Source organism: Tigriopus californicus, chromosome 10, assembly GCF_007210705.1.
Source record: "Tigriopus californicus strain San Diego chromosome 10, Tcal_SD_v2.1, whole genome shotgun sequence".
Classification (NCBI taxonomy): Eukaryota; Metazoa; Arthropoda; class Copepoda; order Harpacticoida; family Harpacticidae; genus Tigriopus; species Tigriopus californicus.
Window position 1 is genome coordinate 9469936 of NC_081449.1, and position 22840 is coordinate 9492775.

General features: G+C 40.0%; 1 protein-coding gene across 1 annotated transcript in view; it reads right to left on the reverse strand.

Moving 5' to 3' along the window:
• The window catches only part of LOC131889533 (dynein axonemal heavy chain 12-like), a 42585-nt gene that overhangs the window by 7084 nt on the left and 12661 nt on the right, over positions 1 to 22840 (reverse strand). Inside the window, exons 23-40 of the mRNA XM_059238659.1 lie at positions 21211 to 21588; positions 20500 to 21114; positions 20233 to 20436; positions 20037 to 20155; positions 19769 to 19946; positions 19142 to 19370; positions 18807 to 19038; positions 18546 to 18576; positions 18265 to 18498; positions 17983 to 18199; positions 17772 to 17907; positions 16492 to 16671; positions 13808 to 14040; positions 12871 to 13737; positions 12376 to 12755; positions 12124 to 12288; positions 5100 to 5369; positions 4794 to 5033 (exon numbers count right to left, since the gene is read on the reverse strand). Coding sequence (XP_059094642.1) covers positions 4794 to 5033; positions 5100 to 5369; positions 12124 to 12288; positions 12376 to 12755; positions 12871 to 13737; positions 13808 to 14040; positions 16492 to 16671; positions 17772 to 17907; positions 17983 to 18199; positions 18265 to 18498; positions 18546 to 18576; positions 18807 to 19038; positions 19142 to 19370; positions 19769 to 19946; positions 20037 to 20155; positions 20233 to 20436; positions 20500 to 21114; positions 21211 to 21588 — 4908 coding nt within the window. The remainder of the gene's footprint in view (positions 1 to 4793; positions 5034 to 5099; positions 5370 to 12123; positions 12289 to 12375; positions 12756 to 12870; positions 13738 to 13807; positions 14041 to 16491; positions 16672 to 17771; positions 17908 to 17982; positions 18200 to 18264; positions 18499 to 18545; positions 18577 to 18806; positions 19039 to 19141; positions 19371 to 19768; positions 19947 to 20036; positions 20156 to 20232; positions 20437 to 20499; positions 21115 to 21210; positions 21589 to 22840) is intronic.

The window sequence follows — 22840 nt, forward strand, 5'->3', positions numbered from 1 at the left end:
AAATTCGACTTTTTGGGTCCTAATCCACCCATGAGCTCTGCGTTATGAGAGGGAAAATTTCCGTTTAAAGTTAAACCTTTGTTTGTAAAATAGTTGTTAAATATTGTCCCAACTTCTTTTGGACAGATGTGATTTGGTTTTCTTTGTTTGATTTAAGACTAAAAGAAACTGTCTGTGATTTTGTCGTGTTAACCATTAGTTCATTTGCACCCACCCTTCCAGAGGGTCTTCAATTTTTTTTTATTCACGTTAAAAAAGTTCTTCCAATGTATCTCTTTGGCTAACCGCACTAGCTTGTAATATAATTTAGCGTAACTATCATAGGTGTTTTTTTGACTCTATATTAGGATGTTTCCTGAATTTATTTAACAGTTTATCTTTCTGTTTTCGTGACGTCATCAGTCCCCATGTCATCCAAGCATTTTGTTTTGTGTTCCTTTTATTACATCGTCTTTTTACTATTGGCCAAGCTATATCAAATATCTGAGAAAACGTTGTCTCAAAATTGTTAAATGCCTGCTTGGGGTTTTCCATATCTAACACCCAGTCTTTGACTTTTATCATTGCCTTTTTTTTAAGATACTCTATTTCACAAGTTGGAACTCAGTTTTGTTTGTGTAAAGAACTTCTCCCTTAAAAATCAGACACATGTTGAGATGTTTTCATGATTTGTGGGGTAAATGGTCATAAGGTGGATGGTTAATTTGGGAAGAATTGACTTACTATTACTTTCAAGAAACTTTAAAAGCTTATTTTTCAACAAAATTGTTCTGCAATACACTTGTTACATTTTTGTGTTTCTGTTAATGAACAGAGTCTCTTTGTCTTTTATCTTTCGTTATTTCACTGAATTCTAAGGATGCTCAAAATGCTGATCAGTCTAGGAGGCAGCGTGAACAAGGCAAGAATCTGCTCCCTGGGGATAGCACGTTCAAATCCCAGTCCTGGAAGATGTTTTTTTTATTTTTTTTATTAGGGTGCTAGGGTCTGAGGGATGAGCCTCGCCTTGCCAGCAAAGCCAGCCATCACATCGTCCTTATACTTTTTTTGGATAGGCAGTGTTGTGTCCGTATCAGTTTTGGTTCTCTGTCTGTGGGCAGGGTTAGTGTCTAAAAATTTCCTTGCGTAAGGTCGGGGAGAGATTCGATCGGGGACCTTTCTCGTATTAAGAAACTGCGCTAACCACCTCACAACGTCTCCTCCCTAGATCTTTTGATACAATTTTCCTTTTCATCTATGTGTTGCTTGACAGGGAAGGCAAAAACAGCCCTTACACCCACCATACCGTGTTGATGCCTATGTTCTGGAAAGTATATTTGCAATTTTTGTGCAAAATTGGTTGATTTATCATGCAAATTTGCTGTCAATAAAGACCATATTTATCTGCAAGTTTTGGCCGGCCCTAGTTATAACACTGTCAGATTGATATCGAAAGAACAAAAATTTAATCAACAAGACCACCTTTGGCGTCAAAAACCTGTTTCAAACGGCTGCGAAAGCTAGCAACTGCATGGCGGCTTCATCTGGAATGAATTGGGCTCAATCTGCCCGAATATGGGACCGGAGTGAGTCCATATTATGATGAAGTTTCGTACAGGCCATTCCCTCAACACGCCTTCATAACTACCGGATGTGACATAAGTTCTCGGACACATATTTAAACCTTGTAGCTCAATGATCAAGAAAAATATTTAAAATTAGAATATTAGAAAAATTAATTACTCTAAATTGTCTACTTGTCATCGTATTTTAATACCATTTTAACCCTCGACCCCATGTTCTCCAAGTAGACCTTGTTGAAGTTGTTGGAGAAATTTATCCCAGGACTTATGGAACACCCGGTAGTAATCTAGGGGGTCAAATTGGGCTATGAATGAGGCCAGAAGTCGTTGGAGCAGAGGTCGAAGAAATTGGTCTCAATGCACCATTGTGTATTGCTGGCTATATGAGCCTGGGGGGCATCATATTGTCGGATGAGGGGATTGCCTTGTGCCAACGTAACACTTTTCTCTTCAAAAGGTTCGGGAAGTCATTGGCATTGATTTTTATCCCGGTTTGAAAAAAGACTGGGGATTAAATCCAACATCGCTGAAAATTATACTAGAACCATTGTCTTGGCTGTGTTTTTGGTTCCTTGAACGGTTACGATTTCCTTAGGGACATCACAAATTGGTCTGGATTGAAAAGAGCGGCCCTTTTGGCAAATTTGAGATAGCATCGACGTACAGCAACTTATCACCACTAAATACCGTAGCAGTGCATGGGCGATGTTTAATTGGAGATTCAAAAGTGTACGAGTGCGCTCCATTTGAAGTGGTGATATGAAGTGTCGTCTCACCACAACTCTGTTTTTTAGTCCCATATAATTTTTCAGCACCTTTCCCATTGTTTTTATGTCTCATATTGAACTCTCACGCGAGGACATTACAAACTAACGGAAATTCCTACAAGCATGGGCTGGGACTGCTTGAATGACATCCCATGTCCTCTTGAGCTTCGGGGGTCGGCCTTCTGGACTTCTTTTGATACCTCCAGTTGCCTAAAAAAGCCTTTTGGGGCGATAAACTCGGACTCTATATATTCCAATATCATAAGCAAATTTGGATCAGTCGGTCACCGGTGCCGGACTTTATGATTATGAATTTTCTAGCTTCCTTTGCAGGATCCATTTTTGCTCGAATAATCATGAAAAGTTGCAAAAGAACGCTTTATTCCTATCAGCTTCGACAAGGGAGGCTTAGAAATAATCTTAAATATGCTAAATTTCTTTTTTGGGTGCACACAGATGTCCCCACCGTGTATACTCCGGCACTTCACTTAGCAGATCAATATACACTTCTATAGTGTGCAAGGGAGTCTCGAACAGGATGCACAACTACATACTTTTAAGTGTATTCATGAGGTGTCCCATAACACGAGCACTGCTTTCGTCCACCGATATAATGATTGTATCACATGCATCCAACCCCATTGGAACTACAACAAGAGTGCGGCTACTTATGAGTCAATCATGTGCCACTCATTTCTTGAAAGAAGATCAAGACCCTTCAACAAGCTGCCCGCCTGCCTGCCCGGGTCATCTATAGTGGTAGAAATTCCCTTTCCAAATTCAATGAGGACCTGGATAACTTCCTCCAAACGATTCCAGACCAACCTTCGACAACTGGGTATCACCAATTAACAAATTCAAACTAGATTTCTGATCAGATTTACTTTTGAATGATTGCGTAATCACATTTTTGTGCCTTTAATCCGCTCAAAACATCTATCTGTCTGTGTACAGCAAATGAATTATTATTATTACTATTATTATCATTATCATTATACCCTCATTTATGATACCTTAACCAATAAGACTATGTAATTTGCTGCATCGCAAGCGTTTATAGCATACAGGGTGGGGATTTTAAATCCGGTCAAAGTTTGGAGCTCTATACCTTGGGAACCCTTAGTCCTATATTTATGAAAAGGTGCTTCTTGGACTCAGCTGACAAAACTGCATGATGTATGCTACAAAAGCATTATAATGCCCTCTGACTATGGCCGCCCGTGCGGCCCTTATTGAATCCCTCCATGCCAGGGTGCACGCCCAAGGAGATTGCCATGGTCATGAAGCTGCCCAAATCGACTGTTTACAACGTTACCAAGGCTTTTACAAGTCTGACGGAACCCCTGATCGATCTGATTGCAAAAACGCACTCGAAAATTCCCCAAGGCCCTGCAAGGTCTTTAAGAGCATCTGCCTGACCTTCAAGTCATAGCTCTTGCACCATAGGGATCAAGTGGCATTTCAGATGGGTTATGGGCTCACCTTGAACTTGGTCACCAGGGTCCTCATGCAGATGCTGGGCTCGTCATTGATCATGTCTTGCAGGACTAGAAGGATTATGGAATCTCCTTGGGCGTGCGCCTGGCATGGAGACTCACAATGGCGGCCATGAGGTGGTTACATTCAAAAGACGTTACAATATTTTTTACATATGATATGATTTTCCTATTGTGCATTTCGATTGGCTTGGCCAAACAAACAAGGTCAAGAGTGGAAGTAATGCAGTGCTAGGCAAATAAACAATATCAATGCTCATTACTGTAAAGCTCGGAAAAATAGCTTGTTTTGCCGTCGAGTAACAAACCTAGAGATTTGAATGGAAGTTAACATGAAGAGCTGTAACTGTAAAGAAAACCAGTTCTGACAACCATCTGGAATTTACCCTTAACGGCAAAGCAAGTTATTTTTCCGACCTTTACAGTTATTAGTGTAACATGTTGGCAGAAAGACTTTAAATTTCAAGTCTATTTGAAACAAAAAAAAATAACTATTGAGTTGAGGCTAAATCTTGAAATGTTGGTCATCTGGATTTTAGGAAGAATAATTGTAACGTCTAACACCATTACATGTTTTGGGTAGTAGCGGTTGTGCAACGAATTACTCTTTTTGGCCAACGTAATTGTAACTATAATCCGTTCCTTTTATTTAGGAACGACTAACACCCTGCCGATTCTGAGGTAGACGTAATGCTGAAACGTCATCTAGGGAGGTTTCAAAAAGCATTATTTTACAAGCCTGACAGACTCCTTGGTTTGTTGATATGCTGCCTGTCTCTTTGGATTCGACCCTTGAACGTTTGGTAATTCCCACCTTGCCTGTTAGACGACAGAGCAAAAAAGTGAGGTAAAGCGCCCTCCTCGTCCAGATCATCGTTATAAATATGTTAATCTTGATAAAATATTTGCGCTTGATTGTAATATCGTGCAACCATTCATGCTCTGATTCTATGTCGTGGTGTTTTTACCTTTATAAAGTTAGCAAAGGCATTGGGCGTGGAACAGTTTGGCATGACCAGGTCCGTATCTTTGCACAAACTCATTGGAAAACGACTGATCTTCATGGTGTTTTCATTGATACACTCCTCGAGATGGTTCATGAGTAAGTTCTTCTCCTCAAAGTGGACCAATTGATTGGCATATATGTACTTGCCCACCAGTTGGGTGTACTCCTGAACGCTGAACGTTTCGTTCACATGCTTCATTTTCTGTAAAATATGCCGTGGAACATGTTTGATATTCATCGAAAATGGGCCGTGTCGATCATTTCCAACCTGATAAATGTCAAATGCAATAGCAATGTCTTTGTCATTGAATCGAATGATTTGACTGAATCCTGCTCTTGAGCCAAATTCTGATCTTCTTGTAAGAAGTTCTTGAAATGTGGACAAGCCAAAGATGATTCGCCATTCATCTTTACTCATCTCTGAGGAGCTTGCCATTTTTTCAGCTATGGTCAAAAACGTACTAAGCAATCGCCCTTTGAGACTCAGCTCACTTTCACATGATATCTTCTCCGACATTTCCAATAGCCTTGAGCTAACCTGAAAATTAATGAATATGCTTGTGTAAGGGACTAAGGGTATTAACATACAATGAGCAGGGCAATCGTAACGAAATTAAATCGAAAAACGGAACACAAAAATAATCGCTCTTTGTTTACAATCCAAAAAAACAAATGCAAGAGGAGAGCAAAGGATAGCAGCATCCTTCAATGATACAATGGCCAAAGGCAAGTTAGGGGAATGGTTGACGGTTGACCCATCATGGAGGTTTGCTGCCTCAATAGGAAATAAATATACAGTAAAAATCGGATGCAAGACCAAATCAGATATAAGAGCAGGATTGTGAATCCCCGAATCCAATTATATAGTAAAGTATAGTAAAGTAGCATCGGATATAAGAGCACAAAAATTTGGGCCACATCGGATATAAGAGCAGAATTGAAGGCGGCAAAATATTTGTTTTTATTTCCCGCGCTCCACAAGGAAGTTTTCGATGGACACTGGTTCAGCCAGTTTATAAAAGCAAGTTTTCAGCCGCTTTCTCATAAAAACAAACAATCATACATAATGGCGTCTGCCAAGAGAACCACTTTTTTCCATTAAGGAGAGGCACAAGCGTCTTGCCGATTTTGACAAGCTGTCCAAGATAAGCCTGACCGAAGCTGCCACAAAGTTAGGAGTCAAACGTGCTTCCTTTGGAAAACTATTGGTTATTTTTTTCAAACTTCATAGCCAGTATGTCATTCTGTGACAAATTAACTACGTATTTGGTGCGTAAACATACAGCCAACACACTGCCCTCCTTGAATTTTGTTTCATTTTTCTCGATTTTTATGGTTGCATTTTGTTTGAACCGTAACACTACATCAAATTATAGCTTTAAAATATGTTTTCTGTCATCAGTTTTGGCTCTGGAGCCGCGAAACTGGAGCATCGGATATAGGAGCACATCGGATATAAGAGCAGAAATTCAGGGCCCCAAAGCTGCTCTTATATCCGATTTTTACTGTTCTAGAGCTGTGTTATGTCTTCATCACTAGTATCATCAGCCCTTGTTTGCATGCCTGCATCATTATCTGGTTTGTGAAGATATCAGACACCTTTACACACTCCTCTATCTAATTGATGTCCATCCTTTTCTTTGTTTGCATAGGTGGCCAGCTGTTTAAGGAAGGGGTTAAAAAATGCTACCTAAAAAGAACCGGAAAAGAAACCCCACATTTTGTCTTCGCAACGACTGGCAAAGTAAGGCACACTAGAAGAAAGATTGTAATAGGCTGCTTCGAAAATTTATCACTTTTCAAGGCAGGCTGGCCAGGTTTTTTTCGGCCAGCAATGCTAGCTCGTGCAAAATCAATGCTAAAAAAATGCTAATTGGAATTCGAAAATGCTAGAAAAATGCTACTCTTTTATAAGAAAAGCAAAGTATTCATGGTGCTCATAAAGAACTTCAGTTTCACAATTCAATTATATTTGGCACTCTTTGACAGGATATGTTCAGGCGACATCTTGAAAATTATACTTTTAGAAAAAAAAACATTTGAAAAAGGCAAAAATCTAAAGAAAAACCTGGCAGTGAAAATTGATTCAGTTGCGTTTATGATATTCTCCTAATTTTGAACCCTGAGACTTAGAAGGGGACACCAAAAAGTGACAAGTTTTATTTGAGCAAAAATGTATTTTCAGGATTTGAACAAGGTTTTTTTACGCACAATTAAAATTGATCTTATCGGCAAAAAATGTTCATCTTGGGCGAGATTAGATAAAGAAAATAAGATAAAATGTTTTTTGATCGTGCATCATGCTTCAAAGCGGAAGAGCTGCAATAAGTTTCTTTATCCATAGAGCTTAATTGTTGTCAAACTCTTCTATTTTATTTTTTTTTGCTATTTGTGAATCTTGTGATTTGGTTTACCTCAAATGTGGGGGGGGGGAATACTTTTCGGAGAATAATGTCATTAACCAAAACATGTATGTTTGTTTGAATTTTATAGTGAAATTAACCCATACTTACATTTACTTAATGATTGGTACTTCTTCATTAAACACTCACTGACCATTTTAATCAATTGTTTAATTTGTGTTAGCCAACCCAAAATCTCTTGGTGGGCCAAAAATCTGTTTACAAACAGAAATTAGGCTAAATCTCCTTTTGAATTGAGAAGCAATTAGAATAAATCATTTTGCATCCTTCATGTAAAGTAAACAGTGGAATTAGCTTTTTGGCTACAGCGTATCAATTTCATTCAACGGGAAAGGGATCCTATGAAAGAACATTGTTAACACCGCCAAATGTAGTTCACTTTCTTTTTTTCTTTTGCTTTTCTTCCCTTTTGGTCATGTTTTGAAATGATGAAGTGAAATAATGCTAGAAAAATGCTAAAATGCTAGACAAGATCTCACAATGCTTGGACTATGCAAATAATGCTAGTTTGGTGCTAAAAAACAGAACAATGCTAATAAAAAAATTGCAATGCTAGCGGCTTTGAATTAATGCTAATTTTCAAAAATTAGCATCGAAAAATGCTACCTGGTCAGCCTGTTTCAAGGGTGACTAATTTTGCTTTTGCTCAGTTTTTTTGCCAAGTTATGTTAGGTGAAAGGTTCCTTTTTCATTAATCTTAGTAACTCATTTTTGTTTGATAAATGATCATTAAGTGAAAGACGCGACAATCCCTTGTGAAATCCAGCATAGGGGCAATTTAGTGTTTTTTTTGCATTCGGGCAGTCATCAAGTTTATGGTACTTAAAGGATCTGATGACATTTGCTTGAAATTTACGTACTGGTCAGAATGATGTTTCCTTCTGGCCCACAGTATGATGCAAATAAGATTCTAATTGGGATTGATTCTGAATCTACCATCAAAATGTCTTATCATAATAAAATTTTTGGACAAAGTTATTGACTGGAATATCTGAAACTTTGACCTTGAAAATGACGATTTCCGTTCAGTTTGAATTTTCCGCCTCTTTCGCCGTTTTTCTTTGACAGGCATTGCTTACTCCTTTGACTTTGCTTGCCCGCGCTATCAACCACTGACATACTTTGTTTACATTTAGCTTCCATTTTTGACGTAAGGTGGGATCCTAGTTTCGACACATAATGTGGTCACAGAAGGCTTTCACATCACATATTCTTGACAACATTGTCACATATATTAGTTAGAACCTGTTGCAATTTTCTGCAATGTGTGAAACAATTCTTGGTGACGTCGGCATAATCGTCCCACGCAAGATTGAGCGTGACCAAACTAAGAGAATTGTAACAAGCACTTATTTTCAATCCCCAATTGGAGACTTATTGCTTCTTAAGAGAACTCTCTTCATATCAGAGACAGTCTCCCTAGACGGCGTTGAGTAATGAACAATGCCTCAACTTCAGGCATAATTGTGAGCTTTCTACTCCAAATTTTGATATCTAGTAACCAGTTTTAAAAAGGTAATGACTTTGACTTGTGGACCACTTTAACTTGGGCAAGTTTGGGTAAGCCCTCGCTCTTTTCTTCAAACTCGCCGGCATGAAATGGTGAACTCATTCAAGGTGTCTTGACCGTAGGGACTTTCTTTAAGCCTTTTATAAACTTCACGCAAACAATTCCCCTGCTATTGAATAAATAGTTATATTTGATGACTCTGTGTTCACAGATGGCTGGAAAGCAAGTTTCCGGTCACTCATGAAGAAAATAGCTATTCATTCGATTGCGGAGGCATTATCCTTTGCGTGGAGTTGATAAAATTGAGGCTTGAAGAAAGTCGACAAGGTCAAGACCGTCAAGACACCTTGAATGCGCTCGCTGTTTCACGCCGTCAAGTTTGAAGAGAAGAGCGAGGGCTTGCCCAGGCTTCTCTTGACACGAGAGGGCATGATGAAATGGCGAACACATTCAAGGTGTTGACAAATCAACTTTTTGAGATCCAAACTAGAGCTCTCTAATAGAAGAATACAAGTATGAAAAGCTACCCCTGACGGGCGCAGCCTCCAAGATCCAAGAAGCCAAATTTTATAACAATGGAAAATAATCGGAACCAGTTTTAGGTGACAATGCGCGCTCTAATCCTGCCGACAAGTTTTTTCAAAAGGAGAGGCAATGTCATGTTGATTCTTGCTCCGGTGGCTTTTTTCTTGCTTTTTCGTTTGATTTGGAACAATTCAAGAATTATATTCAGATATCAATGGAAAGTCCAGGTAAATCACCCAACTTCAACCAGTGTTGTCAATAAATGGATGTCAGGTTCGTTTTGGGACGAAAAGGATTCCCAGAGAAGACTTCAGCTTGGCGTTGACATACGATAAAAGTAACTACCACATTCAATAACATCAAATACATGTAAACCATTGCACGCTAATCTCCCTACGATTGCTAATAACTGGACGGATTCGGGACGCGAATGATTCACGCTTGTTCTTTTTCATACTGTTTATTACCGGATCCCATATTGTTGTTCCTATTCTCCTAGTTTCGCTCGCGTCATGTCAGGGTTCCCAGATACTCCTCCAACCATGATTTGGGCAATTTTCTCAAAAACTCAGTGCTAAGTATTTACATTTACTTGACCAATCAGGCCAATCTTGACCAATCCAAAATGGCCTCACTTGAAATTCATATTTGAAGTTGGATGATTTACTTGGACTTTCCGTCGCTATCTGAAAAGTCTTCTTGAATTACTCCAAATGCAAACGAAAAAGTAAGGAAAAAAACTACTGGAACGAGAATCTTCATGACCTTGCCTCTCCTCTTGGAAAAAGTTGTTGGCAGGATTAGAGCACGCATTGTCACCTAAAACTATTTGCGATTATTGAGAGAAGCTTGGGCAAGTCCTCGCTCTTCTCTTCACACGAGAGGGCGTGATGAAATGATGAATGCGGTCAAGGTGTCTAGACCATATCGACTTTCTTAAAGCGATATTTTTTTTTTTTTATGATTCTACATAGGGAAAATCAGGTCTCAAATTTGCGACATTGAATGTGTTCATGGATTTGAATTTTGTTATATTTGGAGTTGAAATGCAACTCGTAATTCAGAGTGAGAGTGTCAAATACTTGGTTGTGTATGTTGTGTTCCTTTGGATTGAGTATACATATGTGTATCGTATTTTGCCATATTTGTCAGTTTTCCACATTTCCATGACTTTTGATTTTACGGCACAAGTCATTTGGAGGGAGACCTTTTTAAGTTTGAGAATTTCAAATGTTTAGTTGCTAACATGACTTTTTGTGTTTTGGTTGCATATTCGGTATCTTCGATGACTTGTAGGCAAAATGGATCTTTTTTTTTCTTTTCTTGTCGGCATCCTCATCGCATTTGGGAACTGAATCCAGTAGTTTGCCGTTTTTAAATTGTATTTTAAAGCACAAATCGATTCCGTTATTTAAATCTACATATTTGATGGATGAGTTGCATTTCATTACCTGCATTTGATATATTGGCAAAAGCACCCATTTCATATGCCAGATATATTGTTAAAGCTTGGCCATGATGTCCTAGGAAATTGTCCAGAAGTACTGGCCATTTAATTTTTGGAAAGGCAATTGGAACGCGTTGGGTCCTCACATTTTTTACAAGGAGTTAAATTCCAAATTATGCTGCAAAAAGCAATAAAGGAGCCAGATAACACTGTCTCTGTCCCTAATTCTAACTCCAATACAAAGAAAAAAATGGCAAAACTTGCGTAGCAAATTATTACAATCATTAGATCATTCGATTACTTTTCCATGGACAGTTTTGTGTCAGATTTGCTCTCCGTCTGGTTTGGAAGTTTGCTTAAGAAAAGTTGCTTAAAAAAACATTGAAGTCACTGGGATAACCACCAACATTTTTTTCTTACAGTTTCTTTGATATTTTTGCTATTTCGAGCGATTCTGATAGTCAGTATTTTATTCGCGCCTTAAGAAGTCAAATCTTGTTGTAAAGCTGAGTTTTAACTAGAATGTCATCAGGTACAGTAATTCAGTTAAGTAAATTCATGGCAAATGGCTGTCAGTATCAAGGAAGGAGTATCGTCTTTTGTAAACCGTAACATTATCCAGGGGCAGGAACTGCATGGCACATTATATACTTTTCGGGCGAGAGAAATCTACCATAAGGGCCCTTAATTGCAACGTCAGACAGCCCAAACAAAACGGCAAGACGCACGGTAGAATGCCAAATAAACTACTGGTGACATGCCATGAAAGCAATTTCTGTTCCGGACATGATGTGACTCAGGTCACTAATTATACATAAGAGTTTGAAAGAATTTGCCAAAAACAAGGCAAACACATTGTAATTCAATAAAGGGGTATCGGCCCACTCAGCCCTTTATTTGGTCAGAGAGACCTGTACTGGCATTTGAGACCACACTGCACATCATTTATTACATTCGTTATTACCTATTCTGAAAACTCTAGACTCTTAACTACATGAAAGAGGAATTTTTGATATTTTTATTTAAAGTATGATAACTCAGCATTTTGTCATAGAAAAACGATTTTTTTTTCTTCTTTTAAATCACTTTTCCATAATGTTTGGTAGTATCTAGATAGTAGTATCCATTGTGACTTTTGGGGAGCTGAAATATTGTCATCACAAAGTGGCCTAGCTTCGCCAATTGCCATGTCCAAACCTCCTGTTAAAGGTATCCTTGATTTGGTAGAGGCTGACTCACAAAGCGCCCTCTGATGTGCAGAACTATTGCTGGTGCATAGAGAAAAGAAAATCAGGCATAACATGCGAACGAGCTCATCTCAAAGAAAATGTTTGTTGAATTTAATATTTACAGTGCCTAAAATGCTAATCAAACCATGGTAACTCACTTGTTTGTTGAATGCCTTGTTAAGGGTGACCCAAAGTACCACATTTGGGTTAAGACAAGCTTTTTCCCAATGATGATTTATGGTGGTATCCGATGCATTTTCTAAGACCATGATAAACGAGTCGTTTTTCTCTTTGTTCTGAGCAAACCTTAAAAGGTTTCGAATCTGACGAAATAATAGGAGAACATTACAGTCCTTGGTTAAGTGACACGTGCATGGCATTGTGGTATCGCTTGATCATTTTTTACGTACTTGTGATTCCGAACTGACGTAATATCTGTTCCCATCTGTTGTTCCTCCTTGCCCCGCTTCCAAAAGTTCGAAATTAGCCAGACTATTCGAGGATGAAGGGTTGGAAAAAAACACGGCTGGGTTGGTGGGCTTCAAATCCGAAAGGACTTTCTTTAGATCCAAAGGCTTGATTTGCAGGAACATGTAGCCAATGATGTCATTGACAAAGCTTTCCGCCAATTCTAAAATCTTGTCCGGTCTGAGCGAACCAATTATCAACAAGCGATGGAATTTGTTCAAACGGGAATACCAAGGCTCAGGCAGGGGAAGATTATCCGGTTCTTTGGCATCAATGAAAAGTTTCCACGGACTGGACGGCTTCTCAATATCTTGAAGGATTCCTACGTATACAATAAATATTCATATTACAAATATTATCATCATCGTTATTATTTTAATCATTGTAGGCCTTAATAATTGTAGTAGAGGTGCATCTCATTTCATTCATCAATTTACCTTTGACTTGTTGGGTTGTGTCCTCATAACATTGAAGGAACTTCCGCAACTTCTGGCTATGAAGATTTCGCTTTAAATGGAATTCTTCTTTGATCGAGGCCCAAAAATGCGCAAATAGTTCCATCTCCGTCCAAATAAGGGAACCTTTTTCAATGAGCATATGGCAAGCAATAAAGAATGCCAAAACCAGGCGATGTTCCGATGAGATCGCAAACGAGGCTCGTGAAAACACACTGAACGTAAAATGATCTCGAATGAACGAAATCCGTCGTTTGAGATTATTCGACTTATTGCTACTGACAATCGAATGCGACAAAATATCTAGAAGCCAAGATTTGCCATACACATAATTAGGATCCAAACACGAGAGTCTGGAAATGGCTTGAAAAAGTGTGGAGACTCGCTGAGCCAACGGGCTGAAGGCCTCGATCATTTGTATGCAATCTTCTCGCACGTGCTGGGCCTTCTGCGCCGTGTCCAGAGAAGCCTGAGTCTCTTGGAACAGGCCCACTAATTTGGAGCACGTAAGCGAGTCTTCCACTAACTTGCTATCCACTTCTTCTAGTATTGCAAATATGTCGTTCTTACGGCGTGTGGCATCTTTGTTGGACTCATAGAATAGCAATTCATTGTGCAAGACTTTTTCCTGCAACTCTTTGCATTCTTTGGTCACAATGGCGCCCAGAAAATGTCTCTGCAGAGAAAAACGCGTCAAAGCGAAATTGGTGTATTGGCAAATATTTTGAAGCACACTGCTGAGTTTGAGCGGCGAAGACGGAGATCGAAGTGGGCAAATCAGATACAAACGAAATTCCTCGTGGACGGGAGAGGACTGGCCAAGTAGCTGGATTTGGGTTGCCTCGTTGTCTGCGTACATATTCATGAAGATATTACATTCCCTGATGGTCAATCAGATCGCAATCCCATGGCTACTCACTCACGGCCGATGGATCACGCTTTTTCAGTCCAATCACGTCTTCCAAGATGGAATCGGGCGAATTCATGTCTAGTACAATGAGCGGTCTCCCAGACCTGAGCGCCTGTAGCAAAGAGACATAGCTTTCTTGGACCAAGGCAGCGTGACTTCGGATAACAGGTTCCTTGTGGTTGATTGACTGAGCACGAATCCAGCCTAAGCACGTCTTATGAGGATCCTCTATCCAACTCCATCTGAGAATGCAAGAGTTGAAAAATCGCAACAACACATAATTTCTTCCTCTTATGCAGATCACGACTAAATGTTTTCTAGGGAATGCCATGCCTATGGCATCAATCGAATACTTGGATCAGTTATAATACATTCGAGCTTTGGAAATGCTCATAATGTGTCTGCTAATGTCAACTAGTTGATAAATTCGTGGGCACTTCTAAGTACATTGTCAAACTAGAAAGCTTACGAAACTGTATTAAAAAAAAGTAAGACCCAAAAGAGACCGCAATCACACTTTATCACTTAAGATTGACATGCATTCGTATACAAAATACCTACTGCTAATCGAAGTTCATTCACATTACTTATTTTATGGCCTTTTCACAATTACAGTCCTAACAAAATCTGTAAAATTTCCAAACGAAAAATATGGATGGGTTATTATATTTTCTACCGAACGGGAAACAATCGTCGAGTTATACCGTGGAAGCTAGGAGTGAATCAAAAGGTTCTCTAAAATAAGAAAACAATCGGCAAAGGTCCCTTTCTGATTGACATGTAGTTTTCGTGTCCCTCGCTCTTATTGACCACGGACTTCTAGAGATGTAGACTGCGAACGGAAGTAGAAAAAAATGATCTCATGAACCGCTCACTTTTTGCCAAATACTTACTTCATACGGTCACAAGGTCTTGTTTAATAGATGAACTTGGCCAAATTTGAGCCCCTACTCTGCTTAGAGAACTGAGGAGGTATGGTCAAAGTTACTTAGTAAACACTACATAATATTCGAATTGTCGGCCTGCTCTTGGTCAGCTACATAAGCTTTTGACAACATAACTTCGAAACAAACCAATTTACAAGTAAATACTATAAAAATAACCTTCTTTTGATCGAAGAGATCTAATTTTCTTATTTCATTCCTCTAATTCGAAAAGTGGCTCAGAGCTGCTATGACCATGAGCAGGCCGATTTGGCGGGGAAGCTCGTTTACAGTCCATATTTCTAGAAGTTCGTGGATTGACTCACACATGGTGCCTATTTTGTGATCAAGATTGGGTAGTCCCAAAATGAGCTGATGGTCACAAAGCTTGAATCATTGTTGACAAAACTTTCAATTTAAGAAGATTACCAATTCTGACACAAGTAAGTGTGGTTTTGCATCAGAAAGGCTAAAGGTAAGATAACTGGTACTGCACCCACATGGGCATATTACGACCTTGGGTCACTCCGAAGACTTCTTCTTCACGGATGCTAGTCTAGATAATGAACAGTGAAAGAAACTACTGTGACCCTGAGAAGATCCATGCAAATCTTTCCTTTCGCCCAGCCAGCAAAATCAGCCATCACATCTTCCCATTTTTCAGGTGGTCACTGGTCAGTGTGGTGTGACCACACGTCCGATATCGGATGTGGCTCCGTTTGCAGGTGTGATTACTGATTAGCATCTAAAGGTTTCTTGTGGAGAAAGGTCAGGGAGAAGAATCGAACTCGGGACCTTTCTCACTCTACAAAAAGTTAACTAACCTCTACATCTTGTCTCCTCCTTTTTTTTCCAATCTAGTGATGAACTACGTATATTGTATGAATAGGGTTGAAGCCATTGCAAGTGTTGCAGATCTCCAAAATCTTCAGTTCCCGACTTCCAGAAATATGGACTGTGAACGGATATCCCGCCAAATTGGCCTGAGCCCCTACTCCTAGCATATTTGAAAAGATTGTCACAATTAAAGGTAAGCCACTTAGTACATAGTAGTACATTCCCTGGTGAACAGAAAAAAACCCTTAAGCCAGATCCAATGCCTGCGTATCCAATGCCCCCTGCGCTCATTGTATGAAGTTCATCCAAACGAAAAATGTCAAAAGTCAACCTGAGGCCAGTTTTTTAAACGCTCGTGCCTATACCTCGGAGTTAAGGCTTGGACGTCACCTAGAATGTGCATCTGCTCACCACTTTGAGCAGTGTATTTTCAAACCGGTTGACGTCCAAGCCCGTAACTCCGAGGTAAGAACCTTCAAAAACTGGCCTCTGGTCAATATCTTCAAGTTGTTTGCCTTTTCAAGCCCTCTCGTTTGAAGAGAAACTCCATCAAGCCCTCACTTTTCTTTTCAAACTCAACGGCATGAAAAAGCAAATCCACCAAAGGTGTTTTGACCACTTGTGGGAGGGGTAAAAAGGGAACCAGAAAAGAGTGTCTTTTTTAGGTTCTAACAGTCATGCAATTTTGAAATTTTATGGAATTACACTTTGACAAAGTGTACTCCTACGCAAGTGAGCCAGATTTTGGTAATTTTTTTGTGAACTCATGAGGCCAGATGTTTTGATCATATTACATGATAATTTTGGAGAAGAAAAATGGTTCAGGCAATAAAAAAATTCCTTGTCATTGTCTGTGGAATTTCTTTAACAAATGTACACACGGTAACAAAAAGAAACTGCCAACAACCATTTGAGCAACCCTCAATTTCTCACCTAGCAGATTGGCGAACGCTGGTAATGTTTTCGCGGAAAGCCAAGTCTTCCACAAGCCCATGGTATTCGTAGACGAATTTGCATTCTTCCTTGGACTGAGGCAAGTAATCGCGAAACGGATCCAATATGTCAGGTGCCAATTTACTGGCCGTTTCTCGAATTTTGAAGCGAAGGTCCTCCCTGGGTAATCAAACCAAAAACAAAAGGACACCGACGATTTAAAGATTAAGAAGTGCCAGCACTACAACGGAATCACTGGGCGCGTTCAAAAAGTCGTTTTCCAAACCAAATTAAATTATTTGAAAGCAGAACAAATATTTATTTTTGTCTATTTCTTTTGTCTTTGGGTGCTAGAGGTTGGAGGGGTTTGCCTCGCCCGGCCAGCGAAGCCAGCCATCACATCGTCCTTGAATGTGTTTCCAATAGGCATTGTCGTGTCCATATCAGTTTTGGTTCTCCGTCTGTGGGTGTGGTTAGCGTCTAAAAGTTTGTTTGAGAAAGGTCAAGGAAGATAATCGAACAGGGAACCTCTCTCAAGCTAGGAAACTGCGCTAACCACTGCACCAAGTCTCCTCCCCATTATTTGATGCCAAGGACTTGGTTAAATTATTCCTTTGGCTATTTTTGCAATTGCAGAACATAAAGACCCTCAAACAAAATTTGATACAATATTTATTTTTAATATGTACCTTCGTATTGCGACAAGTTCTTGAACAAGAATCGAAATCAACCCTACATTCAAAGGCTTGTCAGATATGCCAACACCACATATTGTTGGTGAATCAGATATGATATCAAAAGAACATGTCAAGTGAATGAAATTCAAGGAAAAATGTGGTCCAGCATCCTGATCTTGAGCATTTTGGGGAGGGAGAACTAAGACAAACATCAGAGTCAACTTGCACCGTCTGGTCATTCAATTTTCAATAATCCTGTGTTATAAAACCCAACCAAATGAACATGTTTGGTATTAATCGGTGAACTTGCTATCAAATTGGCTCAATACTACAATGCTATTTGCTTAGAAAAGCATGTAACATGGAATAAACGTCAAATTTCAATACATGCATTGTGCAGTTTGGCTGCGCATGTTGTCTTTGACTTTTCTCCAGAGTATAACGTCAATTGTTCATGAACACGTTCACTTGACAAGCCCTATGGAAGTGTAAGCAATGGTTGTATATACTTGTATCTTATATTCAATTTGTTCACGCCTGGGGATTACAGCCCAGTAGTGGTCAAAAAAGTCATCTTAAAACAAGTACCAGATGTACTCGTACCTTATGTCGCCTGAGAGAGTGATGCAATATGTCAGCGAAGAGGCGAATATCATGGAGGCAGCCACCAAATGTGCCACTTGATGCTGAGAAGTGTTCAAATTTTCATTAAAGACCTCTTGAATGGCAGACCATGATCCTAAACAGATATATTTGTACTATCAATATCTATGGCCATTTTTACAACAGGTTGGCAGTAATGAAAGCACCATACCACAAAGTTGGACTGCTCTATCATGCTTGGTTTTCCATTGATCTTGGTCTTTCTTCTTTATCAGGGTGTTTTCTTCCAGTTGATCAATATCTTTTTCCAAAGCCACCAGTTGGTCTTGAATGATACCACATTGTTCCCGCAAATCCAAGAACACGTTGTGAGCTGTCTGAATGTCCAACTCGAGTTGATCCATAGTATCCAATTGTGGCTTGATTTCCTACGCACATTTGAAGGCATATTTTTATGCATCTGTTCATAGAATGGCTTTTATGGATATTATACTTGTTGCCTTCGATAAAGTTTGCACCAAGCTTCCATCAATAATGCTATGGGCTCTCCACTATAAAAGGGGCCCTTGGCAAAGGAGGTGGGATCCCAAGATGGGTCGGATAAGATTAGGTTGGCAACCAATTCAATTTGAACGGAATGAGTTTCCATATCAACATGAGAGGTAAGCTTGTCGATTAGAGACAAATCCGACAAGATCTTCTTGCCCACCGTCCAAGGGTCAGCCTCCTGTGTAAAAACAATAAGTCAATATCAAATTGTAACGTCTTGTAGACAAAATTATCAAGTTTAATTGATAGGCAAAGACTCACGAAAAAAAAAAGATTTGAAGGGAACTATGAAAAATAAAAAATGACAAGTTTGGAAAACGCAGACAAAGACCCCCTGATTATAAAAAATGGAAAAATACATAAAATGGGTATTTCATATTAATATCATTCTTTTCGAAGTGCCTGGTATTAAAAGGTAATAATTATCATTATCATCATCATCATTATCAGAACTACGATGTTTCACAAGCCCCAAGCTCCAAATACTAGTACAGTGCAAAACTTGCCTGCTTAACATCTGGTTTGGTTTGTTCTCGGGCATCTTTAACTTTCCGGTGCAAGATATTGCCATCTTTGGCTGCGTAAGCATTGGGTTGATCATCGAAAAGAATGCACAGGGCTGAGGCCAACAATTTGAGGGGTTCATTCGGAGTGCGGAGGCCTTTGGCCACGTTCGATAATTCAGTCACTTTGAGTAAGGACACTTTCTTTTTTTTCTCTGCGATAAAAAAAAAATCAGTTACCACAAGAGATTCGTCAATATTGAGCACCAAGATTTGTTGGAACTGCGTGGAAAAATTCTTCCCTGGGACGTTGCCTACCTTGGAGATTAAACTCAAGGGGAAGAACCGCTTCCTGATATGTGACCCGAAGCCGCTCTCGTTCGTTCGTCAAGTGGTTTTCCTTTTGTTTAGCAAGTACCAATTTACCATTATATTCTTCCAGCAGATTATTGGCCTCTTGCCGTTTCTGGTTGAATTCTGCCAATTTGGATTCAAGCTCCCTCAAAGACTCTCCTAGGATTTTTATTTCATCACTCATAGCTTGGCACTAAATCCAGGAGATAGAAAGGAAAAAAAACATGGAATGAGAAAATAGAGAAAACTTCGACATCTTGAAGCCGTTGAAATGGCCTTTTGTTTTCCACCTGGTCCCTGCTGGTTCATCTGGTCTTTGTTTGGGGGACCTCTATGCAGAAGTCAACAATTACGTCTCATCGTCTCATATCAAAATATTAAGTCGTGCTTGATATCTGTCGCCCTTAATGAAGGGCAAACACCTTTCTTTGTACTGATTTGTAAAGCATTATCAGAAGAGACTTGTTTATTATTCATTACTGTATGGTCCTGAAGTTTAAGAGCTTTTATTGCTATGGTTATATGGTTAGCAATTGATCCACAAGGGGCCGAATTGTACTTGGCGTCATGGGTTCGAGCCCAGATGTTTACCTGTTTTCCTATTTGGTCGTATTTCTTTTGCGCTTGCTTATGAGAATGTTCCTTTTGAGTGGCTTCGGCGGAAAGACTCTCCAATTTATTGGCAAACAGTTGCAAACATCGTACAAAAAGTTTGGGACTAGTGGTGAGGCCAGGACTTTTCCCCAAGCTTTGGTTTTGTACCATCAGCCTGTAAAAATAGAAACAATCGACAACATCAACCATTAGCCATTATCCAAGAGCCAGTGAGTTTGTTATACTGACAAAATTCAATTCATACCCAAAATGGTCGTGAATGGCTTTGAAGCCCGGGTATATGGTTCTTTTCCTGTCCCTCTCTAAATTGGTTTGTTCTAGGATTACGTCACACGCTCTGAGCATTGCATCCTCCGGCCAGGGCTATGGAGATAAAATGATGCTTGGTCAATTTAGATCTGATGATGTTTGACATGATTGAAAGCTTGAGCGGCGATCACCTGACAGATAATTGGGATCATCAGTCTCACAACCGAGGGACAATTTCGGAACCAGAGGCCGGCCTCTTGATCGTACTCGTTGACTGACACGAACACGTGGACGCAAGATTGGCATAAGGCAATGAAGTTGTCGAATAACGCACTGGGCGTTACTTCCAGTACGTTGCGCCCTCGAGCATTGTTCATCAGGCGATGGTGCATAATCTGTACGAGAAACAAATTCAAGTAATAGATCCCATGAGTACAACCATGTTGTGACGGCATCACCTCGTTTATTTCATTATTTTCTTCCGGGGAAAATATGTTGAAGATTTCCCCTCGTTTCAGTAGACTTTCCAAGTCGGATAAGCAAAACGGTTGAGCCTGGAGTTGAGCGAGTGTGGCAAAGATCACCAAGTCATGTTCATATTTGGCCACGTTTTTAAGGGCTTCACCGATGTCTTTTCGCCATTCGTCAATGCCATATCTTGGCGAGGTCTTGACCACGAGAAAGGATGCCTGGCCGGCCAGAATAGTGCTAATTCGGGTGAGCACTTGGCGGTCTTCGCCCCCATTGCCCAAAAGGAGGGCATTTCCTCCAGGAATTCGGAGAACGTGATGCAAGGTAGCCACCATTTCGTACAAATAACGGACCGGCAAAAGGTTCACCACTTTCCCACCGTTTATTTTTGCGACATTTTCGTTATAAATCTTCAATTTGGATTGCGTTAGATTCTCGATTTCCGATAACGGCATCTCTTTCACCCCAAACTCGGTCTCAACCTCATGAGAATCGTTTCCTTGGCTCTCTTTAGATTGATTGTCCTCGTCCCCCGAGGTCGTCCTCGTCTCTACCGATTGAAAGCGATCGAACACGAGATTTCTCAAATTGACCTCGGTTACCTATTCAAGTATGCATGCAGTGAGTACACAGAGCAAGCAAGATTTTTCCGAAAACATCGTCCAAAAACAATATCGTCCAACTTGCGGCTTCCTTACCTTGCCATTAACTTTGCCCAAGTGCTCAAAGGCCGAATCGAAGTTCTCTCTGAATATAGTCTTGACGCAATTGCGTATTTCTTGGATGAGCGATGTCCGGGCCTGCGGCTCTTGGAGGCGATCATAGAAATGTCGCAGGGTCTCGAACACCCAAAGCCGGGTGAATATCTTTTTGTTCTCAGCCAGTTCCTTACTCAAGTAGGAAACATTTTGCGAAAGCCGGAAGAGCTCTCGTAAATGGGGCGGAGGCAATCTCAACCTGCTCAAGTTCGAATGTGAACCTTGGTCCAAATCTTGACGGCATGATTCGTACACTCGGAGAGTGCTCTGAACGAGACCAGGGATCACACTGCTGATCTCAGGCGAGAATTGGTTGTCCTGAAGTGTCCAGAGTAGATTTGCAGTAAATGAAATTGGTCTCTACGTGTTTTTTTTTTGATTGAATATCCTAATTTAGTGACCTTTGCTAAACATGAGAGGCCTCTGAACTCAATCAGCTAATACGAGGGTGAGTCAAGCATAGTAGATAAGACTAGGCCTATAACTTTACAATGAGCTAGTGGGATATATCTTTGACTCCTTTCCATCGATTTTTATCTTTACCGTCAAAGTACAAAATCGGGTCATCCCATTGCCATTGGCATTGCTTATGCCATTGAAGTCGACATCATTCCCTTACCTAAGCAACTTGTATATATTTTTTATCTCAGATCATCGAGGCACTGTGTCTTTGGCGGGCGTATCAAGGGGATTTCTCCCCCCTTGAGGACACAGATCCTTTTGATGCCTCGATGGTCTAAAATCAAGAATTTGTAAAAAGCTGCGTAGCGTTCTATCCTGACCATGTTCAATGAGATATCCCTGCGTGGTTTCGTGAGCACTTATTTTGAATTGCGACTGGGTAAAATATTCAGTTTTTCAATAGTAGATGCCTTCACATTCTTCCAAATCGAGGCCAAAATTCAGCTTAATACGTATTTTCACGCGTTCACAACAGTTAGTTCAAAAAAGATATACCCAAGACTATTTTTGAGACCCTTGGTGATCATCTCAAAATCTCCCAACATGGAAGCTGGATTCCTCGTTGATCAGCTTACCCCTCTCGTCTCACCATTGAGACGACTGCCACAGTTGTTCAAAAGCCTTTTTGAATTCCAACACAAATATCCAAGCAAATCTTGTTAGCTAATAGCCATATGCACGACAAATTTGAGCCAGATTTCAATAAATCAATCAAGTCAAAATAACTTCTTATGGTTTTTGTAAGGAAGAAGACTGTTGAGATGGATATGCGCATTTCTCTCAATACCTGATAAGCTTTTTTGACCACCGTGGTGAGACGGGTGAGACGAGACGAGAGGAAACGACCGTGTCCAAGAATCCAGCTGGAATCTCACAGTTGGAAGGCCAATTTAATGACCAATCACAACGTTAGGAATATACTCTCTTCCACAAACTTTGTCCTGCCAACATACAAGTACTTTAAAAAGTTTTGCGAACGCCAAATGCTTAATTTCATCTGGTAAAAGATTCACGTCCGTTTTAATCCCCATCAAATCTCATTGAATTGCAATTAAAAAGTGCCAGTGAACGAGCCATTATCAGCATGCATGGCTTTGCTCAGTGAACA